The 27,051-nt window shown below is 46.7% G+C and overlaps 2 protein-coding genes across 7 annotated transcripts in view; one reads left to right on the top strand and one right to left on the bottom strand.

Annotated features, from left to right (window-relative positions):
- LOC133517431 (eukaryotic translation initiation factor 4 gamma 2) overlaps positions 1–20,706 on the top strand; it is a 38,553-nt gene extending 17,847 nt beyond the window's left edge. Inside the window, exons 7-22 of the mRNA XM_061850747.1 lie at positions 304–477; positions 3,041–3,195; positions 4,735–5,006; positions 5,051–5,115; positions 5,365–5,453; positions 12,198–12,511; positions 12,632–12,743; positions 12,883–12,975; positions 13,011–13,091; positions 13,127–13,323; positions 13,444–13,555; positions 13,711–13,944; positions 14,718–15,014; positions 16,308–16,521; positions 17,911–18,032; positions 19,950–20,706. Coding sequence (XP_061706731.1) covers positions 304–477; positions 3,041–3,195; positions 4,735–5,006; positions 5,051–5,115; positions 5,365–5,453; positions 12,198–12,511; positions 12,632–12,743; positions 12,883–12,975; positions 13,011–13,091; positions 13,127–13,323; positions 13,444–13,555; positions 13,711–13,944; positions 14,718–15,014; positions 16,308–16,521; positions 17,911–18,032; positions 19,950–20,012 — 2,594 coding nt within the window. The 3' untranslated portion in view covers positions 20,013–20,706. The remainder of the gene's footprint in view (positions 1–303; positions 478–3,040; positions 3,196–4,734; positions 5,007–5,050; positions 5,116–5,364; positions 5,454–12,197; positions 12,512–12,631; positions 12,744–12,882; positions 12,976–13,010; positions 13,092–13,126; positions 13,324–13,443; positions 13,556–13,710; positions 13,945–14,717; positions 15,015–16,307; positions 16,522–17,910; positions 18,033–19,949) is intronic.
- A 5,080-nt stretch (positions 20,707–25,786) lies between these two features.
- Positions 25,787–27,051, bottom strand: part of LOC133516911 (MOB kinase activator-like 2) — a 162,242-nt gene continuing 160,977 nt past the window's right edge. For all 6 annotated transcript variants that reach the window (XM_061849953.1, XM_061849954.1, XM_061849949.1 and 3 more), the window contains one exon: positions 25,787–26,193. In XM_061849953.1, coding sequence (XP_061705937.1) covers positions 26,098–26,193 — 96 coding nt within the window. In that variant the 3' untranslated portion in view covers positions 25,787–26,097. The remainder of the gene's footprint in view (positions 26,194–27,051) is intronic.

The following is a 27,051-nucleotide window of genomic DNA, read 5'->3' as shown; positions in this document are numbered from 1 at the left end:
CAGATACGAAATTTGTTGTAACAAAACAGTTTATCGTAATGTTGGCCATTATTTACGGATTTCGAAGGCATCATAGAGGGTTTATGATATGTAAAGTATTTGTATACCGTTAACCAGGGTAAAAACCGGGAATGACATTTATTCGATTATTTCATAAAAACTACCCACACAAATTGTATCGTGCGATTGGAAATAATAGCATATTTTGCATGATACAATTAATTTTAGTAGTTTTGTTCCCTTTTCACCTCGCTCGATTCAAGGAAAGGAATTGGATAATTATTAAGATTTTATCATGATCAGGCTGGGTGCCGCGCGCCGCCACCAGCCACGAAGGGCCGGTGCCGATCCAGCAGCTGCGGCCCGACGCCAGCCCGCCGCGCCGCCAGGAGCGCGAGCAGCGCGACTCGCTGTTCCGCGGGGGGCTGCGCTCCCGTCCGCTCGACGACGTGCTGGCCGGCCTGGCGCTGCAGCCGGGTAACTAGCTCCTCCCGCCTCTATACAGCAGCCCGCCCCGTCCGGAGCGGAGCCGCGCGACTCGCTGTTCCGCGGGGGCCTGCGCTCCCGTCCGCTCGACGACGTGCTGGCCGGCCTGGCGCTGCAGCCGGGTAACTAGCTCCTCCCGCCTCTATACAGCAGCCCGCCCCGTCCGGAGCGGAGCCGCGCGACTCGCTGTTCCGCGGGGGCCTGCGCTCCCGTCCGCTCGACGACGTGCTGGCCGGCCTGGCGCTGCAGCCGGGTAACTAGCTCCTCCCGCCTCTATACAGCAGCCCGCCCCGTCCGGAGCGGAGCCGCGCGACTCGCTGTTCCGCGGGGGCCTGCGCTCCCGTCCGCTCGACGACGTGCTGGCCGGCCTGGCGCTGCAGCCGGGTAACTAGCTCCTCCCGCCTCTATACAGCAGCCCGCCCCGTCCGGAGCGGAGCCGCGCGACTCGCTGTTCCGCGGGGGCCTGCGCTCCCGTCCGCTCGACGACGTGCTGGCCGGCCTGGCGCTGCAGCCGGGTAACTAGCTCCTCCCGCCTCTATACAGCAGCCCGCCCCGTCCGGAGCGGAGCCGCGCGACTCGCTGTTCCGCGGGGGCCTGCGCTCCCGTCCGCTCGACGACGTGCTGGCCGGCCTGGCGCTGCAGCCGGGTAACTAGCTCCTCCCGCCTCTATACAGCAGCCCGCCCCGTCCGGAGCGGAGCCGCGCGACTCGCTGTTCCGCGGGGGCCTGCGCTCCCGTCCGCTCGACGACGTGCTGGCCGGCCTGGCGCTGCAGCCGGGTAACTAGCTCCTCCCGCCTCTATACAGCAGCCCGCCCCGTCCGGAGCGGAGCCGCGCGACTCGCTGTTCCGCGGGGGCCTGCGCTCCCGTCCGCTCGACGACGTGCTGGCCGGCCTGGCGCTGCAGCCGGGTAACTAGCTCCTCCCGCCTCTATACAGCAGCCCGCCCCGTCCGGAGCGGAGCCGCGCGACTCGCTGTTCCGCGGGGGCCTGCGCTCCCGTCCGCTCGACGACGTGCTGGCCGGCCTGGCGCTGCAGCCGGGTAACTAGCTCCTCCCGCCTCTATACAGCAGCCCGCCCCGTCCGGAGCGGAGCCGCGCGACTCGCTGTTCCGCGGGGGCCTGCGCTCCCGTCCGCTCGACGACGTGCTGGCCGGCCTGGCGCTGCAGCCGGGTAACTAGCTCCTCCCGCCTCTATACAGCAGCCCGCCCCGTCCGGAGCGGAGCCGCGCGACTCGCTGTTCCGCGGGGGCCTGCGCTCCCGTCCGCTCGACGACGTGCTGGCCGGCCTGGCGCTGCAGCCGGGTAACTAGCTCCTCCCGCCTCTATACAGCAGCCCGCCCCGTCCGGAGCGGAGCCGCGCGACTCGCTGTTCCGCGGGGGCCTGCGCTCCCGTCCGCTCGACGACGTGCTGGCCGGCCTGGCGCTGCAGCCGGGTAACTAGCTCCTCCCGCCTCTATACAGCAGCCCGCCCCGTCCGGAGCGGAGCCGCGCGACTCGCTGTTCCGCGGGGGCCTGCGCTCCCGTCCGCTCGACGACGTGCTGGCCGGCCTGGCGCTGCAGCCGGGTAACTAGCTCCTCCCGCCTCTATACAGCAGCCCGCCCCGTCCGGAGCGGAGCCGCGCGACTCGCTGTTCCGCGGGGGCCTGCGCTCCCGTCCGCTCGACGACGTGCTGGCCGGCCTGGCGCTGCAGCCGGGTAACTAGCTCCTCCCGCCTCTATACAGCAGCCCGCCCCGTCCGGAGCGGAGCCGCGCGACTCGCTGTTCCGCGGGGGCCTGCGCTCCCGTCCGCTCGACGACGTGCTGGCCGGCCTGGCGCTGCAGCCGGGTAACTAGCTCCTCCCGCCTCTATACAGCAGCCCGCCCCGTCCGGAGCGGAGCCGCGCGACTCGCTGTTCCGCGGGGGCCTGCGCTCCCGTCCGCTCGACGACGTGCTGGCCGGCCTGGCGCTGCAGCCGGGTAACTAGCTCCTCCCGCCTCTATACAGCAGCCCGCCCCGTCCGGAGCGGAGCCGCGCGACTCGCTGTTCCGCGGGGGCCTGCGCTCCCGTCCGCTCGACGACGTGCTGGCCGGCCTGGCGCTGCAGCCGGGTAACTAGCTCCTCCCGCCTCTATACAGCAGCCCGCCCCGTCCGGAGCGGAGCCGCGCGACTCGCTGTTCCGCGGGGGCCTGCGCTCCCGTCCGCTCGACGACGTGCTGGTCGGCCTGGCGCTGCAGCCGGGTAACTAGCTCCTCCGCCGGGTAACTAGCCCGCCCCGTCCGGAGCGGAGCCGCGCGACAAAATCGATGTCATTCATGTTAATCCATTTGTGATTATGGGCGTGGTTCGCCGGGGAGCGGAGAGTGAGCGAGCGAGACCTCTAGAGTTATCTCATATCTATGAGTATGAGCGAGACATGATAATCGTAGCGGAGGGAATGGAGGGGCATCGGTGTCGTTGAATCGGTTTGGATCACTACATTTCGGCTATGATGTCACAGTAGGTGTTAAAAGTCAGCAATACAAATTGTGATATTTGCTTTATCTCGTGTATTCATTATTACCATTCTGTCGGCAGGCTCACTGGTGCCACCGCCAGACAAGCTGTTCGGCAACGGGTTCCCGTCGCGCGACGGGTTCCGGCAGCGCTCCGCGCCGTCCGCGCCGCAGGGCTACTACCACCACCAGCGCCAGCACTACAAGCAGGGCCGCGACCAGCAGGGCAACGGCAAGGTGAGCCGGATCCTCCCAGCCATCGAATGAAAAATTGCAATCTAAATACGCATGGAATGTGCAAGTCCGTCCTCTTGAGGCTCCCCATCCAGCCAGATTTCGATATCCAAGCAAATAAAAGGCGTCTTGACGCTAGGATTAATCCTTGTCACCACTTTAGAATGACTTAATTTTCAACAACTTGCAGAAATAATTTTCAAGTAAAAACTTTGCCAGTAAGGTGATCCTTTCAATTAGAGAAGTATTTTCTTCGAATCCCTGCTTGGTGTAATTTTTTGTCACATGTTTTTTGTTTATTTTATAACATCATTTTTTTATTATTACCTACGTAACACGGTATACAGCATCAAAAGTACTGTATCGGACTACGCTTCATTCTCTAATAGTTTGACAAATAGATACATGTTTCTATATATCATCATTCGCTTGCCCTTATCCCATTCATTTGGGGTCGGCGCAGCATGTCTTTTCCTTCCATATCTTTCTGTCACGCGTCATCTCATCGTTCACTCGCGTTCGTTTCATGTCATCTCTCACACAATCCATCCACCGTTTCCTAGGTTTTCCTCTGCCGTTCCATCCCTCCACATTCATTCGTAATACCTTTCTCGTCACATGACTTTCATCCCTCCGCATCACATGCCCATACCACCCTAGGCGATTCGCTCTTACTTTTTCTATTATGGGTGCAACTTTCAGACTTCCTCTTATATACTCATTCCTTATCCTATCCATTCTTGTAACACCACACATCCATCTTAACATTCTCATTTCCGCTACATGCAATCTCTTTTCATCCGTCACTTTTAGAGCCCAACACTCTGATCCATACATGACGACAGGTCTTATGATGGTTTTATAAATTTTACCCTTCAGTCGGAGGGGCATCCGGGCGTCACAAATTGTTCCCGTGACCTGTCGCTATTTCATCCATCCTGTGCTAATCCGGTTTTTCACGTCACAGTCAATATCGCCATCGCACTGCACGAACGAACCGAGGTACTTGAAATCGGAGCAGACCGGCAATGCAATGCCATCGAGGTCTATGGCAGCGAAACCGGAGAGACCGCCGAAATCGCAGAACATATGTTCAGTTTTAGATCTGCTGATCTTCAGGCCAACATTCTCCAGTTTCCGCCGCCACTCCTCAAGTCTGCTCTGTACCTCGAGTCCGTCTTCACCCACAAGCACAATGTCATCAGCGAAAAGCATACACCAGCGTGCCTCCTCCTGTATATCCGGCGACAGAGCGTCCATAATAAGTAGAAAGAGGTAGGGACTCAGAGCCGATCCCTGGTGCAAGCCTACCGTGACACTGAATCTGTCGGTGGTGCCAGTTTCTATATATGTTGAATAATTATATTGTGGCAGATACTTTTGAACGCGAACTGTACAGATATATTTTGTTTGTTTCATACGTTTTATATTGTTACCGTTGTACCGTACCGCCCGCGGCCACCGGTGCCCCCTAGCACTCGGGTTATGAATCATGATATGATCTGACAGTACAAGAGTTAATTGATGGTTGATGGTATACAGCAGGAGGCCCCGCGGCTGCACAAGGCGCGGCTGGCGGCGGGTGGCGCACTGGAGGACGTGCAGATGCGGCCCGCCGCCTACAGCCTCATGTTCACCGCGTCCGCCAACCGCCTGCCCAAGCAGCCCGCGCCGCCGCCGCTGCTGCTGCCGCCCGCCCCGCAGAGTGAGTACAGCACCCCGCCCACCCTACAGCCTCATGTTCACCGCGTCCGCCAACCGCCTGCCCAAGCAGCCCGCGCCGCCGCCGCTGCTGCTGCCGCCCGCCCCGCAGAGTGAGTACAGCACCCCGCCCACCCTACAGCCTCATGTTCACCGCGTCCGCCAACCGCCTGCCCAAGCAGCCCGCGCCGCCGCCGCTGCTGCTGCCGCCCGCCCCGCAGAGTGAGTACAGCACCCCGCCCACCCTACAGCCTCATGTTCACAGCCTCCGCCAACACTGTCAACTTTGGCTGTCTTCTCCGAGACCACGGGGACAACGCCGTCCTCGAAACGTCGGTTAAATTTAAAACTTAATACACGATTAAGTTCCGTTTATATAATTTTATGATTTGATATTCGTACGTAATTCACGTACCAACTAAACGTAACTGAATATGAAATAGTGTCAATGTGTCTTGTGTTGATTGACAGAGACGCTCGCGGGTGGAGCGCTGATCAAAGAGCCGGCCATCACCATTAAGCCGGCGCCCGACAAGAAAGACAAGCCCAAAAAAGACAAGGCAAGTCATATCAGTGCCATTTTAGTAGCTGAGGATATGTCGCCATAACGCAGTAACGCTGACAATCGCTCTGAGTGTTTTTGACCGAGCGAATAATGTCTCCGTTTCAGCTTGGGTGAAAATTATTTCGTATATCCGGATGCTCTCGTATACAGGCCGCATTTTTCAACCGAGACTCGTGAAATTTGGTAAGCAGCTTCAATAATTTGGTCGATTCAGCATTTGGAAATTTTTTAAAATGGTTGGGCCATGGGGGTTTGCGAGGTCTACAGCTCACAGAGCCACTAGTATACTTTGTATTGAACACTATCTTCAGGAACTTTGATTGTAAATAAACCTTTCAATTGTCATGATGGCAGCTATGAATATAGTTTTTCCTCGTACAGGGTGTTCAGATTGCAACCTTTTTACGTTTTGAATTTACCTATTTGATAATGACATAATTTTGAATTTGAATAATTAAAAGGAATTGTGTCAAGCATTAATCACTCACATCTGTCATGGAAATAAATCAAGTCGCCCTTTATATAAATTTCGGATTTTTTATTGTAAATTAGTGCAATCATGATTAAAAAGTCATCACATTTTAAACATGGTCCTGTTCGGAACCGGATAAAAGGAAGTAGGCAGTGTTTAAATGTCATACCAATATTTTAGAAGATAAACTGTGAGTACTTTATGTTATGTTATTAGTGTCGCACAATTACGGATCTAAAGTGTTTATACTACAAACAATAATAATCAGGAACTATTTTAAACAAAATTTGCAAAAGGGGAAATAGTATAAGTTCGTACCCCCCAGAAAATGAAAAGGGGAAATGTGGTCAGTTCTTACACCCTCAACAGAAGTATTTGAGACATGATACCCTTTTGTACCAAAACAATATTTACGGCTAAATTGTACATTTTCAACGGATTTTGAACATTTTGATTTCATCTATCTCTGGATTTCGGACTGTTTTGCAACTCTTCGACTTGTAATTTCAATTCATTATTTTCAATATGGACGCGGAAATATCATTGCTTGTTGACGTTTCTGTACGCATCGCGAAAGGACATACTAACTTCAGAAAGTCACCTAAAGAGCGCGTGACAGTGTCATATGTAGAATCGCGATTGGAAAATTTGGAATCACTGTGGGAGAAGTTTACCACAGGACATGACCAATTGGTTAAAGCCTACGCAGCACCAGATGTGGAAAAGTCTGTATATGGAACAGGAAACAGTATACGATGTAACTGAGGAAAATTACTTGGATTATAAATGCGCACTGAAAGATGCACTCGGCCGATTGAAACCAAATCCAAGTGATTCCGCTACTTCGGTGCACATGTCAAAAGCTTCAACTTCAAAGATCAGTCATGTCAGGCTGCCAAAGATTACCATTCCAACATTTTCTGGACTGTATACAGAATGGATGAGTTTCAGGGATCTATTTGTATCACTCATTCACGACAATAATGAAATTGATGATGTACAGAAATTACATTACTTGAAGGGACATCTCAAGGGAGAAGCTGAACAATTGTTACGACATATACCCATAACTAATGATAGTTACGAGCAATGCTGGACTCTTTTGACAAGCCGATACAACAATAAACAGTATTTAGTTAATAGCATTTTTCAGCGGTTTTTTCAGTCAAAAAAGCATTTCAACCGAGTCCTCCAGTGCAATCAAGCAATTACTAGATGTTACAACAGACACTTTAAATGCTTTGAAAGGATTAGGTATTGACACTGGTACATGGGATGTCATTATAATTTATATTGTTAGCCAGAGATTAGATTCTGAGAGTAGAAAGCAGTGGGAGTCTAAGGTCAGCGAATTGGTATCTAGGTCAGATAATTTACCAACAATAACACAATTCAAAGATTTTTTGGAAACAAAATACCATTCACTGGAGTTTTTAGACACAAAATCAATCACTTTTGTTCAAAAACAGCGCACTTTTAATTCTAACTGTAATCAATTAAATATATCAAACCCGATTAACATGTTACATGTAGCTCAGACAATTTGTGCTTTTTATGCAAACAAGATCACCATCTTAGAAGTTGTAAGGAATTTATTAACAGTGATCTTGACAGCAAGCGTAACTTTGTCCAAACTAGGAGGATTTAATTGTCTAGGTAATAATCATTCGGTAAAACACTGCAAAAGCACTACGTCATGCCAAATATGCAACAAGAGGCACCACTCATTATTACATTTAAAGGGCGAATCGCAGACTACGGTGGCGAATCATTCCATTGGCAATCAAGCTTCACCAGTTGTGAGTCAAATCAAGGCACCTATCAATGCTTCATCATCTGAGGAGCATCCATCAACCTCTACACACATCACCAGCCATTTTGTTAAGGGTGTAGCACCTCGGAAGCTATTAGCAACAGCTGTAGTGTCAGCTGAATCACAAAATGGCGGGGAATATCAACTCTTGCGAGCTCTTATAGATCAAGGTTCGGAAGAGTCCTTTATTGCAAGGTCAGCAGTTCAATTACTTGGATTGAAAACCACACCAACCAGGGCAGATACATCAGGTTTGGGAGGTGAACAGGGCCCTTCAACAAGGTCCATAGTAGAGATATCAATCAGTTCACGTCTCAATCCAGGTTGCGTGTTTCGTGTTTCAGCGTATGTCCTCGACAAAGTGACGAGGTACTTACCTTCAACTGCTGTATCAACCACCTCATGGCCGGAGTTAGAGCTTGTAACTTTAGCTGATCCGGAATATCACACTTCGAATAAGATAGATATCTTATTAGGGGCGGAGGTTTATGCTAGGATTATTCAAGATGGTATTATCAAATGTCCCTCAGGGTCTTTAGCGGCACAAAATACAACCCTGGGATGGATATTATTTGGAGCGGTCAAGTCGGATCAGAACACAACCATCAAGGTTACGTCATTGCATACACATATAGAGCCTGTAGAAGAATTGCTCAAGTCCTTCTGGGAGGTTGAAGCAGAGCCGTCCAATAAACAGAAGATTTTGTCAATCGAAGAGCAGCGGTGTGAAGATATCTTCCATTCAACCACCACACGAGATGAAGAGGGACGATATGTTGTCAAACTACCATTTCGAGATAGTGAACCAGCTTGCGCCGATGGTCATTCACGGGACATTGCATTGAAGAGATTTCACTATCTCGAGAAGAAGATGCAGAAAGATGAGCGCCTGAAACAGGAATACAAGAAAGTATTTGATGAATACTTAGAGTTAAATCACATGAAGGAAATTCATGACAACAAACCAAAGGGTTGTTACATACCATATCACGCTGTCATACGCGAAGACAGGCAGACTACCAAATTTCGGGCTGTCTTTGATGCGTCATGCAAAGGTTCGAACGGCGTATCTTTAAACGACGACTTGATGGTAGGCCCTAGATTACAACCAGAGTTGCGTCATATAATAATGCGTTGGCGTATGTATCCAATCTGCTTCATTGCAGATATAGTTAAAATGTACCGCCAAATAAAGGTTAGTGAAGAAGACTCAGAATTCCAGCGTATTTTGTGGCGTGAAACACCGGAAGAAGACATCAAGGAATACAAGATGCTTCGTGTTACATTTGGAACTTCTTCAGCACCTTATCTTGCTGTAAAAAGCTTGATACAAGTGGCAAAGGATGAAGGGAATGATTTCCCTCTAGCAGCTGAAAAAGTAAAACATGAATTTTATATGGATGATTTGATGTCGGGTTGCGAGAGCGAAGAAGAAGCAATCGAAATATACAAGCAAATGAATGAATTGCTAAAAAAGGGCGGTTTCGAATTGCAAAAATGGGCTAGCAACAGTGAAGCAATGTTGAATCAAATACAACAAGAGAGTTTAGGAAAGCAAGATGAAAAGAAGATAGAAGTCAAATTAGAAGCTACGAACAAGATATTGGGACTTACCTGGAGTCGTACTTCCGATGAGTTTGTGTACGCAGTTCAGTTGCCGCCGATGTCTGCACCTGTAACAAAAAGAAAGGTTATCTCGGATATTTCAAGGTTGTATGATCCACAAGGTTGGATAGCACCGAGTATAATCAAAGCAAAGATTTTCATTCAGAAGTTATGGCTTGCGGGTATTGGCTGGGACGAGGAATTACCACAATCGCTATTGCAAGAATGGACGAAGTATAGAGAAGATCTTTCTGACCTGACACAATTTCGGTTGAAGCGCTGGGTATACAACAAGGCTGACGCGAAGTTGGTGGAACTCCATGGCTTCTGTGATGCTTCAATTTCTGCATTTGCTGCAGTTATATACTTGCGAGTGATAGATGCAAGAGGAGAAGTTCATGTCAGTTTGATTACAGCAAAAACAAGAGTTTCCCCAATCAAACAACTCAGTCTTCCAAGATTGGAATTATCAGGTGCTGTTCTGCTAGCGAAGCTGCTTATTGAAGTGTCGAGTGTTTTAAACATACCGAAATCAAATATACACGCGTGGAGTGACTCTGAGATAGTGCTTGCATGGTTGAGCAGTCATCCTAGCCGTTGGAAAACATTCATCGGGAATAGATGTTCAGAGATCCTAACTATCACAGACCGTAATCAATGGTCACATGTCAAATCTGAACATAATCCAGCAGATTGTGCATCACGGGGCATTCAAGCATCTGAACTAATTGGTTCGGAGCTTTGGTTAAGAGGACCTTCATGGCTAAATGAAAAGATTATTCAATATCTTAATCCTGAGGAATTGAACACAAATTTAGAAGAAAGGAAAATTAAAACTCACCTTACAACTTCAATAGAAGATCACGGCGCAGTTGACGATATCTGGGCGAAATTCTCATCGTTGACGAAGTTGCTAAGAGTCATAGCATATTGCCGCAGATTTCTGTGTAAAGAGAAACCAAAACATCAGTACCTCCTCAAGAAAGAAATTGATGATGCGCTAATAATAATGATAAAAAAGTGCCAAGGTCAAGCATTCTTTGAGGAGTGGAAGGATGTTAAACAAGGAAACCCAGTAAGCAAGAAGAGTGTACTTACGACTCTGAATCCACAGCTAGACGACTCGGAACTACTCCGAGTTGGTGGGCGGCTGCATTACGCTGAATTAGATGAAAACAAAAAACATCCTATTATTATACCAAAACAATCGCTGTTGACGACTCTTATAATACGAAATGCACACAAGGTTACATTGCACGGAGCGCCACAGCTGATGATAAACATCATTCGAGAGACATATTATATCATTGGACTTAAAACAATAGTTAAATTATACTGTAGGAAATGTGTGACCTGCATTAGATACGCAGCAACAAACAAACCTCAACTAATGGGGCAATTACCTTCACCGAGAGTGAACATGAGCAGAGCGTTTCTACATTCAGGTGTTGATTACGCAGGCCCGATAAACATCCGAGTATCAAAAGGTCGTGGTAACAAATCCTATAAAGGATACATATGTTTATTCGTATGTATGGCCACTCGTGCTATACATTTAGAAGCAGTGAGCGATTTGACGTCACAGGCGTTTTTGGCTGCATTCAAGCGTTTCGTGTCACGTCGAGGTCATTGTAGCTCATTATATAGTGACAATGGGACAAATTTTGTGGGAGCAGCAAAAGAGTTAAAACAATTATTCGACGAAGAAAAATCAAGATTTCTACCCGAGATCGCAGATTGGTTGGCTACAAAAGGAACACAGTGGCATTTTATTCCACCACAAGCGCCCAATTTCGGAGGTCTTTGGGAAGCCGGTGTACGGTCCTGTAAATATCATCTGAAGCGAATAATTGGCAACTCAACACTGACGTTTGAAGAGGCAACAACAGTGCTTACGCAGATTGAAGCTTGTCTAAATTCAAGACCAATGACATGTATCCAAGATCAAGGGGATCCCATGCCTTTAACACCTGGACATTTTCTTGTGGGTGAATCTTTATTAGCTGTTCCAGATCATAACTACGAACATTCGCCAGTTAGTTCATTAAGAAGATGGCAACTTTTACAACGAATGTTACAAGACTTTTGGCGGCGTTGGTCGCAAGAATATCTTACACGTTTCATGCAAAGATATAAGTGGACACAGGTTGTACCTGAACCAAAGGTTGGAGATGTTGTTCTTGTAAAGGAGCTTGATTTGCCTCCAGCTCGATGGTTGTTAGGTCAAATTGTTGAAAAGCACCCTGGAGTGGACAATGTTACGCGAGTTGTCACGTTGCGCTACAAAAATTCTTTAATTAAACGACCAGTGTCGAAACTTTGTGTCTTACCTTTAGCAGATTAATTGTTTGTTTCAATGTATTGTATTGTTATTTTCAACTATTCATAACACAATTTAGTGTTATTTAATGTTTATTGATTTCATGTAAGTAATGAACGGATTTGTTTAACTGTTTTTGTAATTGTTATGTTATCAAGTTGAAGGAACTGTTTATGTTGTGTGAATTTTATCAGAGCTATCGAAAGATTTACATGAGAGTTACTATCATGATGATTACAATTGACTTGTTTTGTTTAGTTTAATATTAGCATTACATTGTAATCAGAGCTAGTTAAGAACAGTCGTTCATGGCGGGCGGCATGTTCAGATTGCAACCTTTTTACGTTTTGAATTTACCTATTTGATAATGACATAATTTTGAATTTGAATAATTAAAAGGAATTGTGTCAAGCATTAATCACTCACATCTGTCATGGAAATAAATCAAGTCGCCCTTTATATAAATTTCGGATTTTTTATTGTAAATTAGTGCAATCATGATTAAAAAGTCATCACAATTTAAACACAGGGTCTGAACAAAGAGGAAGCGTGCCGCCTGCTGATCGAGGCCGCCACGGCGGCGGCGGCGGCGGTGGGCGCGGCGGGCGCCGGCGACGACGACGCCGCGCTGCAGCAGCACGTGCAGAGGATCCGCGACGCCGCGCTGCCCGACAAGCTGCTGCGCCGCGCCGTGCAGGCGCTGCTGGAGCACACGCTCGCGCACGAGGTAGGTGCGCTGCACTGCTGCAGCAGCACGTGCAGAGGATCCGCGACGCCGCGCTGCCCGATAAGCTGCTGCGCCGCGCCGTGCAGGCGCTGCTGGAGCACACGCTCGCGCACGAGGTAGGTGCGCTGCACTGCTGCAGCAGCACGTGCAGAGGATCCGCGACGCCGCGCTGCCCGATAAGCTGCTGCGCCGCGCCGTGCAGGCGCTGCTGGAGCACACGCTCGCGCACGAGGTAGGTGCGCTGCACTGCTGCAGCAGCACGTGCAGAGGATCCGCGACGCCGCGCTGCCCGATAAGCTGCTGCGCCGCGCCGTGCAGGCGCTGCTGGAGCACACGCTCGCGCACGAGGTAGGTGCGCTGCACTGCTGCAGCAGCACGTGCAGAGGATCCGCGACGCCGCGCTGCCCGATAAGCTGCTGCGCCGCGCCGTGCAGGCGCTGCTGGAGCACACGCTCGCGCACGAGGTAGGTGCGCTGCACTGCTGCAGCAGCACGTGCAGAGGATCCGCGACGCCGCGCTGCCCGACAAGCTGCTGCGCCGCGCCGTGCAGGCGCTGCTGGAGCACACGCTCGCGCACGAGGTAGGTGCGCTGCACTGCTGCAGCAGCACGTGCAGAGGATCCGCGACGCCGCGCTGCCCGATAAGCTGCTGCGCCGCGCCGTGCAGGCGCTGCTGGAGCACACGCTCGCGCACGAGGTAGGTGCGCTGCACTGCTGCAGCAGCACGTGCAGAGGATCCGCGACGCCGCGCTGCCCGATAAGCTGCTGCGCCGCGCCGTGCAGGCGCTGCTGGAGCACACGCTCGCGCACGAGGTAGGTGCGCTGCACTGCTGCAGCAGCACGTGCAGAGGATCCGCGACGCCGCGCTGCCCGATAAGCTGCTGCGCCGCGCCGTGCAGGCGCTGCTGGAGCACACGCTCGCGCACGAGGTAGGTGCGCTGCACTGCTGCAGCAGCACGTGCAGAGGATCCGCGACGCCGCGCTGCCCGACAAGCTGCTGCGCCGCGCCGTGCAGGCGCTGCTGGAGCACACGCTCGCGCACGAGGTAGGTGCGCTGCACTGCTGCAGCAGCACGTGCAGAGGATCCGCGACGCCGCGCTGCCCGACAAGCTGCTGCGCCGCGCCGTGCAGGCGCTGCTGGAGCACACGCTCGCGCACGAGGTAGGTGCGCTGCACTGCTGCAGGACGTACGCCCATTATTGCCATAGGTAAACCGTCTGTAGCGACATTATCTCGGGGCCAAATAGGAACTCGTCAGGCTTTACAAGTCGTTTACTATGAAAACAATAAAGTAATAACCGATTAATTATCCGCAGGCGGAATCCGACGCTGAGTGGGCTCGGCTGTGCTCGGCCACCATGGCGCTGGTGCGCGGCGTGAAGCGCAGCAGCGTGAGCGAGACGCTGCGCGCACTGCCGGCGGGCGAGCGGCTGGCCGCGCTGCTGGCGCACGCCGTGCGGCACAAGCTGCTGGCGCTGGCCGAGCTGGGCGCCTGGGGCGAGGCCGGCGCACCCTACCCGCTGCTGCTCGACGTGCTGCAGCGCCTGCAGGTACCCGACTGTAGACTGTAGAGCTGGCGGCCTGCTGGCGCACGCCGTGCGGCACAAGCTGCTGGCGCTGGCCGAGCTGGGCGCCTGGGGTGAGGCCGGCGCACCCTACCCGCTGCTGCTCGACGTGCTGCAGCGCCTGCAGGTACCCGACTGTACTGTACTGGATGGAGTATTGCTGTCACCTGCTGGATGCCAGCTTGGGCCCTTAGACTCGGCCCAAAGGCGTGCTGGAAGAATCGTCGACAATCCTAAACTCACAGGCGGTATTGAATCTAAAGGTCTATGGAGTGACTTGTCTTCCTTGTGTGTGTTCTACCGCTTATATAATGGGCTGTGCCTTGAAGAATTGTTTGACATGTTGCCGCACCGCCCGCCGTCGGCAGGGCTGGTCATCCTCGCACTCTAGAACTTTAATGGTCGCGCACTGTGCGGTTCAAGAGGAATTTCCTCCCGCGGATGCTCTGGCTGTGGAATGAGCTACCTGCCGAGGGTTTTCTGAAGGTCTACAGTATAAGGTTCTTCAAAAAAGAATTGTACAGATTTTTAAAGGGTCATTTACAGAAGGATACATTTTTTATAACGTTTGAAATTTTACAGTTAGTACTTTCCTCGCATTGGGGTGTTGGAAAAATTTTGTGTTACACTCGTTGGCACATTTCGTTTAACCATCGGCTAAATATTATTATTAGCACTTGCGGTTAAACAACAAGTGTGCCCTTGTAAAACATACCTATATAAGAAGGCGAGCGTTGAGCGAGGTGGTCGCGTTGCAGGAGCTGGTGGGGGCGGCGCGGGCGGCGGAGCTGTACGCGGAGAGCAAGCTGGACCTGTGCGCCGCGGTGGCGGGGCCGGGCGGGCCGGGCGGGCCCCAGGGCGGGCCGGGCGGTCCGGGCGCGCCGGGCGGGCAGGGCGCGCCCGGCGTGCTGGCGGCGCTGGAGGCGCGCGGCCTGGCGCACCTGGCGCCCGCGCTGCGCGTGCAGGCGCAGCTGGCGCGCCAGCTGCAGGCCGAGCCCGCGCCCGCGCAGCTCTACCGCTGGATCAAGGGCAACGTGGAGCCCGCCGTGCGCCAGGTATACCCTATCATGTTTACTTTCATTCTAACTCTTGTCTCATACATTTTACCCCTACCCGAATAAAAATACCCCTAGATTCATACTTTTTTTAGCTATTATTCTGTATAGTGGGGGCTGTATGGATACCCAAATATATTACCTTATGCCATTTTTCTTACATCAGTCGGCCCTATTAAGCTAAAGGGAACAGTGTATTATAATTAAATATCTAGAATTATAAATAATCGAACTAACTGTATTTTTTCATATTTCATCTAGTCTTGATTTGTTTCGTTCTTGCCTTAATGGCAATGTCTCCATAAAGTCGCGAATTGCACGCCCGCTCCAAAACAGATTCATTCAAATCTGTACATTTTGATCTAGTCGTTCGGCAGAGAAGAGTTCGCTCTTAAGAACGGCGTGAGCAGTGGTTCTTGTGACTGTATCAAAAAATATAGATTTGAATGAATTTGTTTTGGACGACAGGTCTCGAGTATGCATTTAATCCGCGCTTTAAGGCGTAACTTTCGTGGCTTATATGTTATGTTATGTTAATTGTTGTTTTATTTTGCCACAAATGAACGCTCTCTACTTTACTCTAAATTATACAGAAACTTCGAGACGAAGGTCAGATGTCTCTTCAAAACATTTTCATACAAAATATACAAAGGCGACAAGCGGCGCGCTAGCGTTGCACCTGCCCCGCGCCGCTTGTGTATAATTCACGACACGTCGCTTTCCTACATTTTGTATGAAAGCGTATTGAAGCGGCATCATGCCTGCACCGTGCCCTCACCTTACGCTGTCTGTGTATAATTCACGCCTAAGTGTTATCCATACAAAATGTGTAAAGAACTTTTACAGTACATATGGTGCTACTTTCCCGCACGCGTGCGGAAATGAGCACTTTCCGTGCATATGTCGAAACTTTAAAGAGCCACATGTACGATACACGTGCGAATAGGTAATTCGCAACTCGTGTCGATTTAGAACACTCTTCGGTCGTGTTTTAATTTATCACCACTCGTTGCGAATTTCCTATTTCGTATCGTAAATAACTATTTCTTTAGATGTGGCTTTTCTAGTGTCCTGACCTAAATCAATTTCCAAGCATTTCTTGATCCTGGACGCATATTTAATAAAATCAAAACTGTCAATATCGTTCCAGATACCTACATTTTATCAAAATTTTTAAACATCGATCAGCATTTGTTCAAAAATGAGGGATATTTCCGAAACCATTTCGGAGCACGGGGTCCCATTGGAGTCCGAGAGTGCAATGTAGTGTAAGCGCGGCCGGTGTCGTTGCAGAACGCGGGCTTCGTGTCGACGCTGGTGGCGCTGATCGCGGGCCACGTGACGGCGCAGGCGGGCGGCGCCGACAAGGCGGCGCTGGAGCGCGAGAAGGCGCTGGCCGAGGCCTACGCGCCGCTGCTCACGGCGCTGCTGCAGGGCCGCGCCGACCTGCAGCTGGCCGCCGTGTACGCCGTGCAGCTGCACGCGCACCACCACCGCTACCCCAAGGGTGACTGCAGCCTCCCGGCCGATCTCCTATCCTTGCATAGCATACTTCGCAGTCGATGGCGGCGCGCTACGATCCCGCCGCGCGCTCCGGCCGCCTCGGTTTCGGCCGAACATATTTTTTAAAGTCCGACTGCGCCCCGGGTCTATTATCCATCCGGAATAGATCGATAGCTGCACGGAGCGACAGGTGACTCATTGTGACAGTAGAAAGTATGAAATTTGCTCTAACGGGCCAATCGTTGTCAGTAGAAAAGGCTAGAATAGCATATTTTTTTAACTTGCCGTCTTTTTCTACTGACATAACTGGTTTGCCAGAGTATACAATATAATTCGAGTGTCATTCGCTAAAGAAAATCTTAACCTTTTAACGAGTACAAAACTACGCAAAATTGTTTCCTGTCACTCTGGAATAAAGTTCAAAATCATCGTAGGAGTATTACTCCCTCTGCTTAAATGATAAAGTAATCTAAAAATGTTTCATCACACTTGCTCGAAAAAGATCTTATTTCATACATGCATGTAACACCTCTGGAGTTGCAGGCGTCCATAGGCTGCGGTGACTGCTTACCATCAGGCGGGCCGTATGCTTGTTTGCCACCGTCATGGTATGCAGGTGTCCTGAAGGACAAAGACCTATATTGTTCCCGCGGGAGTTGTGGATTGTGAAAAAAAAGCTATAACTCCCCAGGGAGTTATTAGTAGGAGCTAGTCATTTTGTTACTAATTCATACGAATGAACTAGGTATAAATATAAATCAATTTTATTTTTGTTCTTGTTTAAAAATATTTAATTTGATTAATTTAAAAGCCGTTTAAAATATTTTTACACGATTTTCACTTGTAGCTGAACGTCGGATATGTCTGTGCCTTCAATGCCTAAACTTTCAAAACATGACAATATGACGGACGAATGTTTGAATTGTCACCGTATTTAAGAATTATTTAGCTTAAAATATAGTTTTTTCTTCGCAAGCGTGATGCAAAACATTGTGTTTAACTCCGAGGCTAAGAAAATTGATACTCGAGTCTTTATATATATATATATAGACTCTCGTACAATATTTCACTTACCCCTCGCGTTGCACAATGTACTATACTGTTGTAACCTATGTATGACCACCAATTGAAACTATTTTATTTAAAATGAATCTACCGTCACAGTGACACCGAGCCATCCAAACTACGAGCGGTAACCCGCAACCGCAATGTACACGCCCATATCCGACCTGCCGGGCGAAGCGATTCCTACGCTAAATCTGAAAAAAACTAGAATTCCTTCCGATATAAAGTGTCATTTAGTTACGCGATGACTAAAAATTATATTAATTTTTTTATAAGATAAATTGTAAGAGAAAGGCAAGATAACACGTATACGTATCTGCACCCTCAGGCATGCTGCTGCGCTGGTTCATGTACCTGTACAACCTGGAGGTGTGCGAGGAGGACGCGTTCCTGCGCTGGCGCGAGGACGTGACGGACGCCTACCCCGGCAAGGGCGAGGCGCTGTTCCAGGTCCGGCTGCCGCAACATTCATTCATTTTCTGACATGTGTAAAGTCTTAACAAAAAAATCGAGCCCTCGATATTTTGTAATAACTGAATTGTTTCATGGCCGGATTTACCGCCTAATGTATAGAGCCGTACGGCGCAATTTACCGACATCCCGAGGACGAATTTGTCTTAGACTTTACACATCTGATAGGGAGCGTGCATGAACTGTAGGAGGCAGCACAGGAGCCGTCAGATTTTTGGCGCGAGCCGTAAATGTGATGTTTATTGTTCCAATGTAGCCCACAAGATGGCAGAACCTACTATGCACAAGAAAACACGTGACATGTAAATGTGCATGTTTATGGTTCCGATTCAGGTCACAAGATGGCAGACCCTCCAACGCGCACGGTCCCTATACGAGAGATGAATCTAACGGGTGATGACAAAAAATGAGAATTATTTCAGAGGTGTGAAAAAATACTCATATAACTTTTTACGATACTTTGTTATTATTAACTTTTTGACGTAGTTTAAATATAAAGTTCGAATTTAGACCTTTGGACACAGTTTCTATCCATTTTCGAAGCACAAGTCTTAGTATTTTTTATTAATTGGGCACAATTTTCAGCTCTCCAATTATTTTTATACACTCAATTACCCAAACAGCCAAAAAAAAAATCAATCAGCCGACATTGTGGCAGGTGTGTGGGATTTCGGACTTTCTTACATACACATGGTATGTTATTGGAGTCCAAGCATTGTAATGAATGTCTGCTCAAACTTGTCCATAATACTTGTGTTTGATATTGCCTGGTATTGTAGAATTATTGCTAGTATAGTATCAACCATTTCCAGGTATATGAGTTATGCTAAAAGGAAAATAACTCATCATCCAAACTAAATGATTTCCCTTTGTAATTTCGAGTGATCTAGCGACACTGAGACGTAATGATCGATTTTTACTCATCAGTGTATTCCGGGGCACCTTGCAGCATTCCAGACCTATATTTTTTTAATGATCGACAAATGTACGGTTGGTAACACTTAAAATTTTGGCGGGAATTAAAAGAACTTTGGAGTCAATTGAGACTTGTCTTGGTTATTATCTTAGCTGGCTAGCCACTACCACTTTCATGAAACTGATGAATAATTAAGTTAGAATTTTAAAACTTCGTTTCGTTTTCGCTGTTTCTTGTTTCGACTCCATTCTAACAAAAACAAATGTTTGAAAAAATAAAACATTAGAAATTCAAGAATCAACAACTTTATGAACGGCATTTTTTTGTTTATGTAGAGTTTTGTGTATAAGTCTACAGAAAATTATTCTCATTTTGTTATCACCCGTTACACCAAAACTGCCAACCAATTTATATGAACTACCTGGTCCCTGCGTAATTTTGGGCTATATCAAAATTATTCACGGTATATTAACCCATGGACGCCAAGATCGCATAAACTCGTCACTACCGGTCGTGCCTACGCCAAGAACGCTGTAAGATCAAGTATCATAGCGTATCGTCAAGATTTTATTGTTTTTTTTTTTTTTTGGGTTTTTCCCACTAGTTGCCACCAAGTTGTTACCAGTGGTAACTACTGGGATTTTTTTTCCCACCAAACCAAGTTGGTGGTAACTAGTGGGATTTTTCCCCCACCAGTGGTAAAAGGCGGGGAAAAAATCCCAGTAGCCACCACTGGTAACAACTTGGTGGTAACTAGTGACCTTGGCAAAAATATCGCAAGTTGGAATCTTCAATTGTTTTTTTATTAAAAATTGTAATTTTGCTAACAAACGTTTTGGCTTAGCACAAAAATTAATTTAGTTAAGAAATATTTTTCAAACTGCCGTTTGTATCCTATCTAATTCTGCATATCAGTCTGTCCGTCCGTACGTCGCGAGGCCGTGTCGGCTGAACTGCCAGTAACGGAGTCTGTCCCGCAGGTGAACACGTGGCTGACGTGGCTGCAGCAGCAGGAGTCGGAGGACGAGGAGGCGGAGGACTAGCTGCCTCAAGGACTCCCTCACGGACCTCCACGGCCCCGCACCGCTTCTGTTTCGCGCTCATCTCATTATATGAATATGATTAAGCCAAATAGTTAATACCTACGTTCGTTACCGGTGACGCGCGACCGCCGGGTCCTGCGTTACTTAGGTCAATTTTTAGGTTGTACGACGTAAAGGAATATTAGTATCTCGAGATAATTTTTTGTAGGCCTTTTACTCAATTTTGATACTTTTTACAAATGTATACAATGTATAGTGTTCGTCTGGACGTATGGCTGCACCCGTCGGCGCTCTCGCGAGCCCCTCGTTCACATTGTAACATATATCTTCTATCTATCCGTATATATGTATCACCCTATCTATGTATATATAGTATATGAAACCTTAAATCATTTTTTTAACGTCATGAACGTTTATTTCAATGCTACACGGACTTAGTGTTAAACTGTAAGAATGCTTAAATTTCATTGTATTATCAAAATTTAGGATTTTATAACTAGTAGCTAAATAAATAAATAAAAATATTTAAAAAAAACACAAAAAAAGAAATGTTCTGTTTCTAAGAGCGTAAGAAATGTATGTTGCGTGAGTTGTAATAAATAAAGTCGAATCGAGATGCGAAGTTCAGTAATATTGGTCAATATGTATTCATGGTGAGAAATAAACTTCAGTGTAATTTATTACAAAAACCAAACTTTGTTTCCTTTTACACCTTATTTGTAGGTACCATAGAAATACAATAAGTATAGAGATGAAATGGTATAGCCGGGAGATGACCGAACGAGATGCTCTTATGGAACTTTCAGTAGGAGTAGTAGAGAGCGTAAATTTTCGTTTTATTGCTTGCTGTAAATTTAGAATAATATGGTTTATGTGGGTAACAAATAACCCGAGTAACCCGACCAAATTACGTAGGTTTTTGCGTTTTTTCTGGTAAAAAAAAGTAAAGTTAGTAAAGAAAATATACTAGATCTATGGTAAGTACACAATACAAAAACAAGACGTGCATTATAGGGAGTATTACGGCAATGTTCTGCCGCCAGAGTGCAGCACTAGCACCTTTCGTAAACCATAGAGTAATTTATACATACTATGAATTAAAATTGTTTTTTGACAAGTTTTCACAGATAATAAAATATGACATTGATGCATCAAGGCGGTTTGCTTACAAAGGGCCTACCGGGAAACGCGAAAATCTAAATTTAGTTATCTGCCTCGTCATCGCTCGAATATGCAAGAGTGATAAAGAGGTTAGATAACGAAATTTCGATTTTGTAGCTTCGCAGTAGACCCTCAGTTTGTGATGGAATGTGGTAGTGGCGCCACCTACGCCGAGTTTCACGTAATATTCCGGGTTATTCCCAGTAGTTACCACCAAGTAGTTACCAGTGGTAACTACTGGGTTTTTTCCCACCTTTTACCACTAGTAACTACTAGGAAAAAAAATCCCACTAGTTACCACTAACTCGATTTGGTGGTAACTACTGGGAATTTTTTTACCACTGGTAAAAGGTGGGTTTTTTTTTCCCAGTAGTTACCACCAACATTTTGTTAGAGTTCAATAATAAACAGTAAAAATAGTATAGTATAAATAATTATAAGTTCATTAGCCGGTGCAAGTGCATAAAAATAAAAGTAAAAGAGAAATTAACGTTTGGTTGAATTTTATCTTATTAATTGTAAATTGAAATAATTGTGACGTTATCTATGAAACCTGGACCTTTTGTCGAGGGCGCTTACGCCGCACTGGGTAGCGCAGCGTTGTATTTATATAGGAGCATCACTGATAATGGCGTAAGCGCCATCGACAATAACGTCCCTTTCAATAAATAACGTCAAAATTATACGAACGAACAAACAAATCAGTCAAAGACCGATTTTTTAAATCACTTTTTAAGGCAGTTTACTGAAACAGTAATCGACTTATAATTAAGTAGACTTTTAATTGATTATTGATTAAAGCACTCTATATTTATACTGTTTTTATTAATATTGAACGCTAACCAAATTTTGGTGGTAACTACTGTAAAAAAAATCCCAGTAATTACCACCAAACCGGGTTGATGGTTAACCCTTTTCCAGGCCGCACCAATCTACAAGGTTTTCCCAAAAAATCATATATATTGCAATAAATCCTGCTTTGATGATTCATTTGAAGACAAGTAACATTTCCTGAAAGTGTAATCTAATTTGAACCTTAAATCCGAATGCTAAAGTTGAAATTCTAATGGCGCGTGTGTGGTCGATAAATCGTACTATGCCTGGAAAAGGGTTAAAAGGTGGGAAAAAAATTCCCAGTAGTTGCCACTAGTTGGCAACAACTTGGTGGTAACTAGTGGGAATAATCCAATATTCCTTATTGTCACACAGCATTCAAAACCGTCAACTGCTCCGACTGTTGATTTGGTTATTCCCACCAGTTACCAACAGGTTCTTACCAGTAGTAACTGCTGAATTTTTTTTCTCAGTAGTTACCAGTTACTACGGGTAACAAAAAAAATCCCAGTAGGTGGGAATATTTTTTTTCCCATTACATAGTTACCACCAAAATTTTGTTAAAGTTCAAAACTAATAAAATGATATGTCGATTATTGTTCCAGTAAACTGCCTTAACCCAATAGGGGTCATCCACTAATTACGTTACACGAATTTCTAGGTTTTTTGAACTGTACATTAAATAAATAAATATTATAGGACATTATTACACAAATTGACTAAGTCCCACAGTAAGCTCAATAAGGCTTGTGTTGAGGGTACTTAGACAACGATATATAAATATTTATAAATACTTAAATACATAGAAAACACCCATGACTCAGGAATAAATATCCATGCTCATCACACAAATACATGCCCTTACCAGGATTTGAACCCGGGATCATCAGCTTCGTAGACAGGGTCACTACCCACTAGGCCAAACCGGTCGTCAAACATTACAGCTAGGGTTTGCAATCCGTATATCCAGATATTCAAAATATTCCAATATCTGCCAATAATACAATCCAATAATACAACTCAAATTAGATATTTTAGATAACATAGAAATAACGTTTTTAACTATGCTTTAATACAAAGGCGTTATCCCAACCAATTTTAAATGATTACTATAATATAACAGCTAACATAATTTTATCTTTAAAACCGTACTTCATAAGGAGAGATTTACATCTAGTGCCTCTATGATGCTCTCTAAATGATTAAAATATTTGATTTGCGTTTGACTTACTTGCACCATGATTGCAGAGCTAACTAGCAATGTTCTACATTAATTTGCTGCATTGGGGAAAATATTTGACTGTTGGGGAACAAATATGTCAAATATGAAGCAATTGATGAATTGATTAATGCTTGTTGCGAGCTGTACGTCAATTGTTTTTAAATAAGCAGATAAGAGGTGTATGAGTGTCCGCTCAGTAAATTGATTAGGCCTTATTGGAGTTTGGTTGATTGGGACCTTTAAAAATTAAAACTTTGAATACTACATCTTATTTCAAGTTTTTTACAGTACATATGGGGCTACTTTATAGCACTAGTGCGAGAAGTAGCATATTACGTTACTGTGTCGAACATTTAAAGGGCCATATGTACTGTAAAACGTTGTACGATACATGTGCGAATAGGTAATTCGCAACTCGTGTCGATTTAAAACACTCCCTTCGGTCGTGTTTTAATTTATCGCCACTCGTTTCGAATTTCCTATTTTTCGCACTTGTATCGTAATGTACTATTTTACTTGTTTTATTTTGTCCCACCTATGCGAATTATAGGTATTTATTTTTCATGGGTAACGGTCCAGCAAAAGTTTCGGTTTCGACCGAAACTAGAACCACAACCGAACCTTCGGTTTCGGCAAAAAAACATGTTTCGGTCGGACACTAGTATTTTTCCTACGCTTCCAACTTCTATCTTCATCTTAGATAGGTCGTAGTATTCATCGTAGGTTGCATAGTACGCTCGCATGACGTTCTCGTTTATCGATGGAGTCCCATTAATGCGGCGCACTGCACCAATCGCAGGCCCCAACCCAAAGCGTGCCGGCAGCGGTCGCCTTCCTCGCCGTGCTGCTGGTGGTGGTGGCGAGGGCACGGCCCGCGCTCGTCACTGCTCGACTCGCTGGTGTTCGCGTCAGGCGCAGTAGCGTATTTGTCGCCTGACGATTTCTTCAATTTTAATTTCGTTTATTACATAAATTTGTATTACAACAACAATGAACTACAAAAATCTTCCAACTTATCAAACATACATATCTCGCCGACCCGCTAACAAAATCATTCTACACAACAAGTGCCGGATGGTCACACCTTTTTTCCAAGTGAAAAGCTTTGTTGGCCTGTCATTCTGACCTCCACCGACGAACAGGGGATTAGTACAAGGAGGACCCGAACCACGACATCATTAACTCGTGTGTCGTGTGTTTATTTTAAAGAATATTTGGAGCGAATTGTTTACGGAGCTAGAGAGCGAGACGAAATTACCAGGAATTCTCCTAATGTGCACTTTACCAGTCCTTACTTCACCTCCGGAATATCTTGAATTCAAGTCCAGTTGGATGGATGTTAGGGTCAAAGAAGAAACGCTCAGTTGTGAACTAGGCAAGTTAGTTATGCGCACATGAAAGAGTTCTAAGTCAGACTGAGTCACAGAAGGCGAAGCTAATGCAGCTTTGTATACAAAGATGTACAAAGTAAGCTGCGAGTACTTACAACACCAAAACAAATCTTGTTTACCAAATTGAAAGCAATAAACATATACTTGCATTAAGTAAAGTATGTATTTTTTTGGATTCCATTCTTTTAAAACTTTTCGACTTTCGACATAATATTAGGTCTACTTGGGCAGCTTACAAGTTAGTATTTCGTTTGATATCTTGTAAACAAAAAAACTATGAAAGTTATAAGATATCAAACAAAAAATTCACTTGTAAACCGCCCAAGTAGACCTAATATTATGTAGTACGAAAGTACAATGACAGACAGATGGATAGGTATGTAGATGTGCACGCAAACATACATAGCTAGTTCCGGTTATAAAATAGAGATAGCGCTTCGAAATTAGTTTTCTTAAAATGCTTCAAGAAGGCTCTCTTTTCCTATATACTTACTTTACTCTTTGGTGCAGCTCCATCGTGGCTCCATCCCGTTTAGTTGTCAAATTCGAAGCACGAAATTGACTCAGATTTTACACATCTTAAGGCCGCCGCTAGCTGGCGCGGGTGCACGGAGCGGACGAGCGGGTTAACGAAAAATAGTATGAGCGACGCTAACTGAAGCGGATGCGTGCGGCGGATTTCACCTACAAATAGCACCCGCGTGCGTGCGCACGCGGCGGGCGTCCGCGTCAGCTAGCGTAGGCCCTTAAGGCTTATTTAGACGGTGTGAGAACTCACATGCGAGGTTTATTACATTGAGGTGTTTGGTCGGCTGAATTAGATGTAACCAATAGCCCTCATTGTAACTAAAATCGCATACGAGTTCGGCGCCGTCTAAATCAGCAATTAATCAATGTATTTTTTGACGAGTACTTTCAGTATTGCCTACATATATTCGTATAAAACTAATTTATCTCAAGACTCGGCCACCTTCTACTAGAAAATCACCGCGCAAGTGCGCAACCAACCACCTACCTGACCCCCCACCAACAGCCTGTGATAAGTGGCAGGCCTATTACTGTCAAGTTTCGTCGCTCTCATTATCACGTATCATTTTTCGGGCCTAGCTCCTGGTCTAATACGTAAAAGCGGCACCAATAAAAGGAGTGAAATAAATACACCTAAATTAAGGCTTTCAGTTTATTAGTTAAACAAATATCACTTTTATTTACAACCAAAGCAATCACAAATAATAGTATTAACTAATCGTAATCACCTAAAACTACTTAACAGATTGAAATATTTACAATAGAATTAACAATCGTTTTAACTTAGGTTTAGAGGCTGGTAGACGCCGCTCCGGGGCGGCCGGGCGTCGGTCGGCGGCGTGCGGCGTGCGGCTTGCGGCGTGCGGCGTGCGGCGCCGCCCGGGCGCTAGCGGCCGCACGCGGCGCCGTGGCGGCGCGCCGGTCACGCGGCGCCGTGGAGGCGCGCCGGTCACGCGGCGCCGAGCGGCTGCGTGACGACGGGCGAGCGCCGCGGGGACGATGCCGGCTCCGACAGCCGGAGCGCCACTTCCAGGTCGCGCAGCACCTGTAATTATTATTTTTTGAGAGCATTCCCGAAACAAATCAGCATCAGCATGTGGATCAAAGTCATAACTGAGATGTTTTACTTTTATGAACTTCGTTTGGCATACTACCCGGTGGTCTGTGAATTTCATTCGCAAGAGACTGTTCTCTCTTAGCAAAAGGATTTACCGGCAGTGCGATTGGCCTGTGTCATATGCAGGTTTTTTATTCACACCGGATACACGTAGATACAATCACGCACGTCTCTTACGCAATAGTACATTACTATAGAGGCCGGGAAACGTAGGGTTGCAGGCCAAGTAGATATATGTACGCGGCCGGCAGCCCCGTTTCTCGCCGAGATATGTATAGTGCTTTTCTCAAACTTGCAATTAAAACAAAAAAATTTAGTCAATTTGTTTTGTGGCGATCTACTCGGCCCGCCACTCTACCAGCGGTGTACAATCCGTAAGTCCGCGCGTCAGCGCGATGCGCCACCGCCGTTGCTTAGCAACGAATATGCACAACAAATCACCGTACCAAGCTAACTGGAGCTAGTTGATGGTTGGATACCAAGACGTTGTGTCACAATTTGACGTTAAAAAACAAAAGAAGGTTGCTTTACAGTCCTAGGTGTGTAAGGCTGTATGAAATTCCTTTACATATCATGTTCACTCATGCCACCTGATATGTAGTATTTCCGGACCTAATTTGACGTAAGTCATGTCATCATTTCATAGCAAGTTTGAGAAAAGATATTTTTCTCCAATATGCTTGGAAATGTTCACCTTATTGTAGCAAAAAAAATTACGGGAAGGTCTTCATTATGGTCAAACTCAAATTAAAAAAATTCAAACCATTACTGTCGTGTTTTAGCGGA

The sequence above is a fragment of the Cydia pomonella genome, chromosome 4 (assembly GCF_033807575.1).
Source record: "Cydia pomonella isolate Wapato2018A chromosome 4, ilCydPomo1, whole genome shotgun sequence".
In the NCBI taxonomy this organism is placed as follows: Eukaryota; Metazoa; Arthropoda; class Insecta; order Lepidoptera; family Tortricidae; genus Cydia; species Cydia pomonella.
Note: the sequence above shows the minus strand (reverse complement) of the source record. Positions and strands in the feature narration are given on the sequence as shown.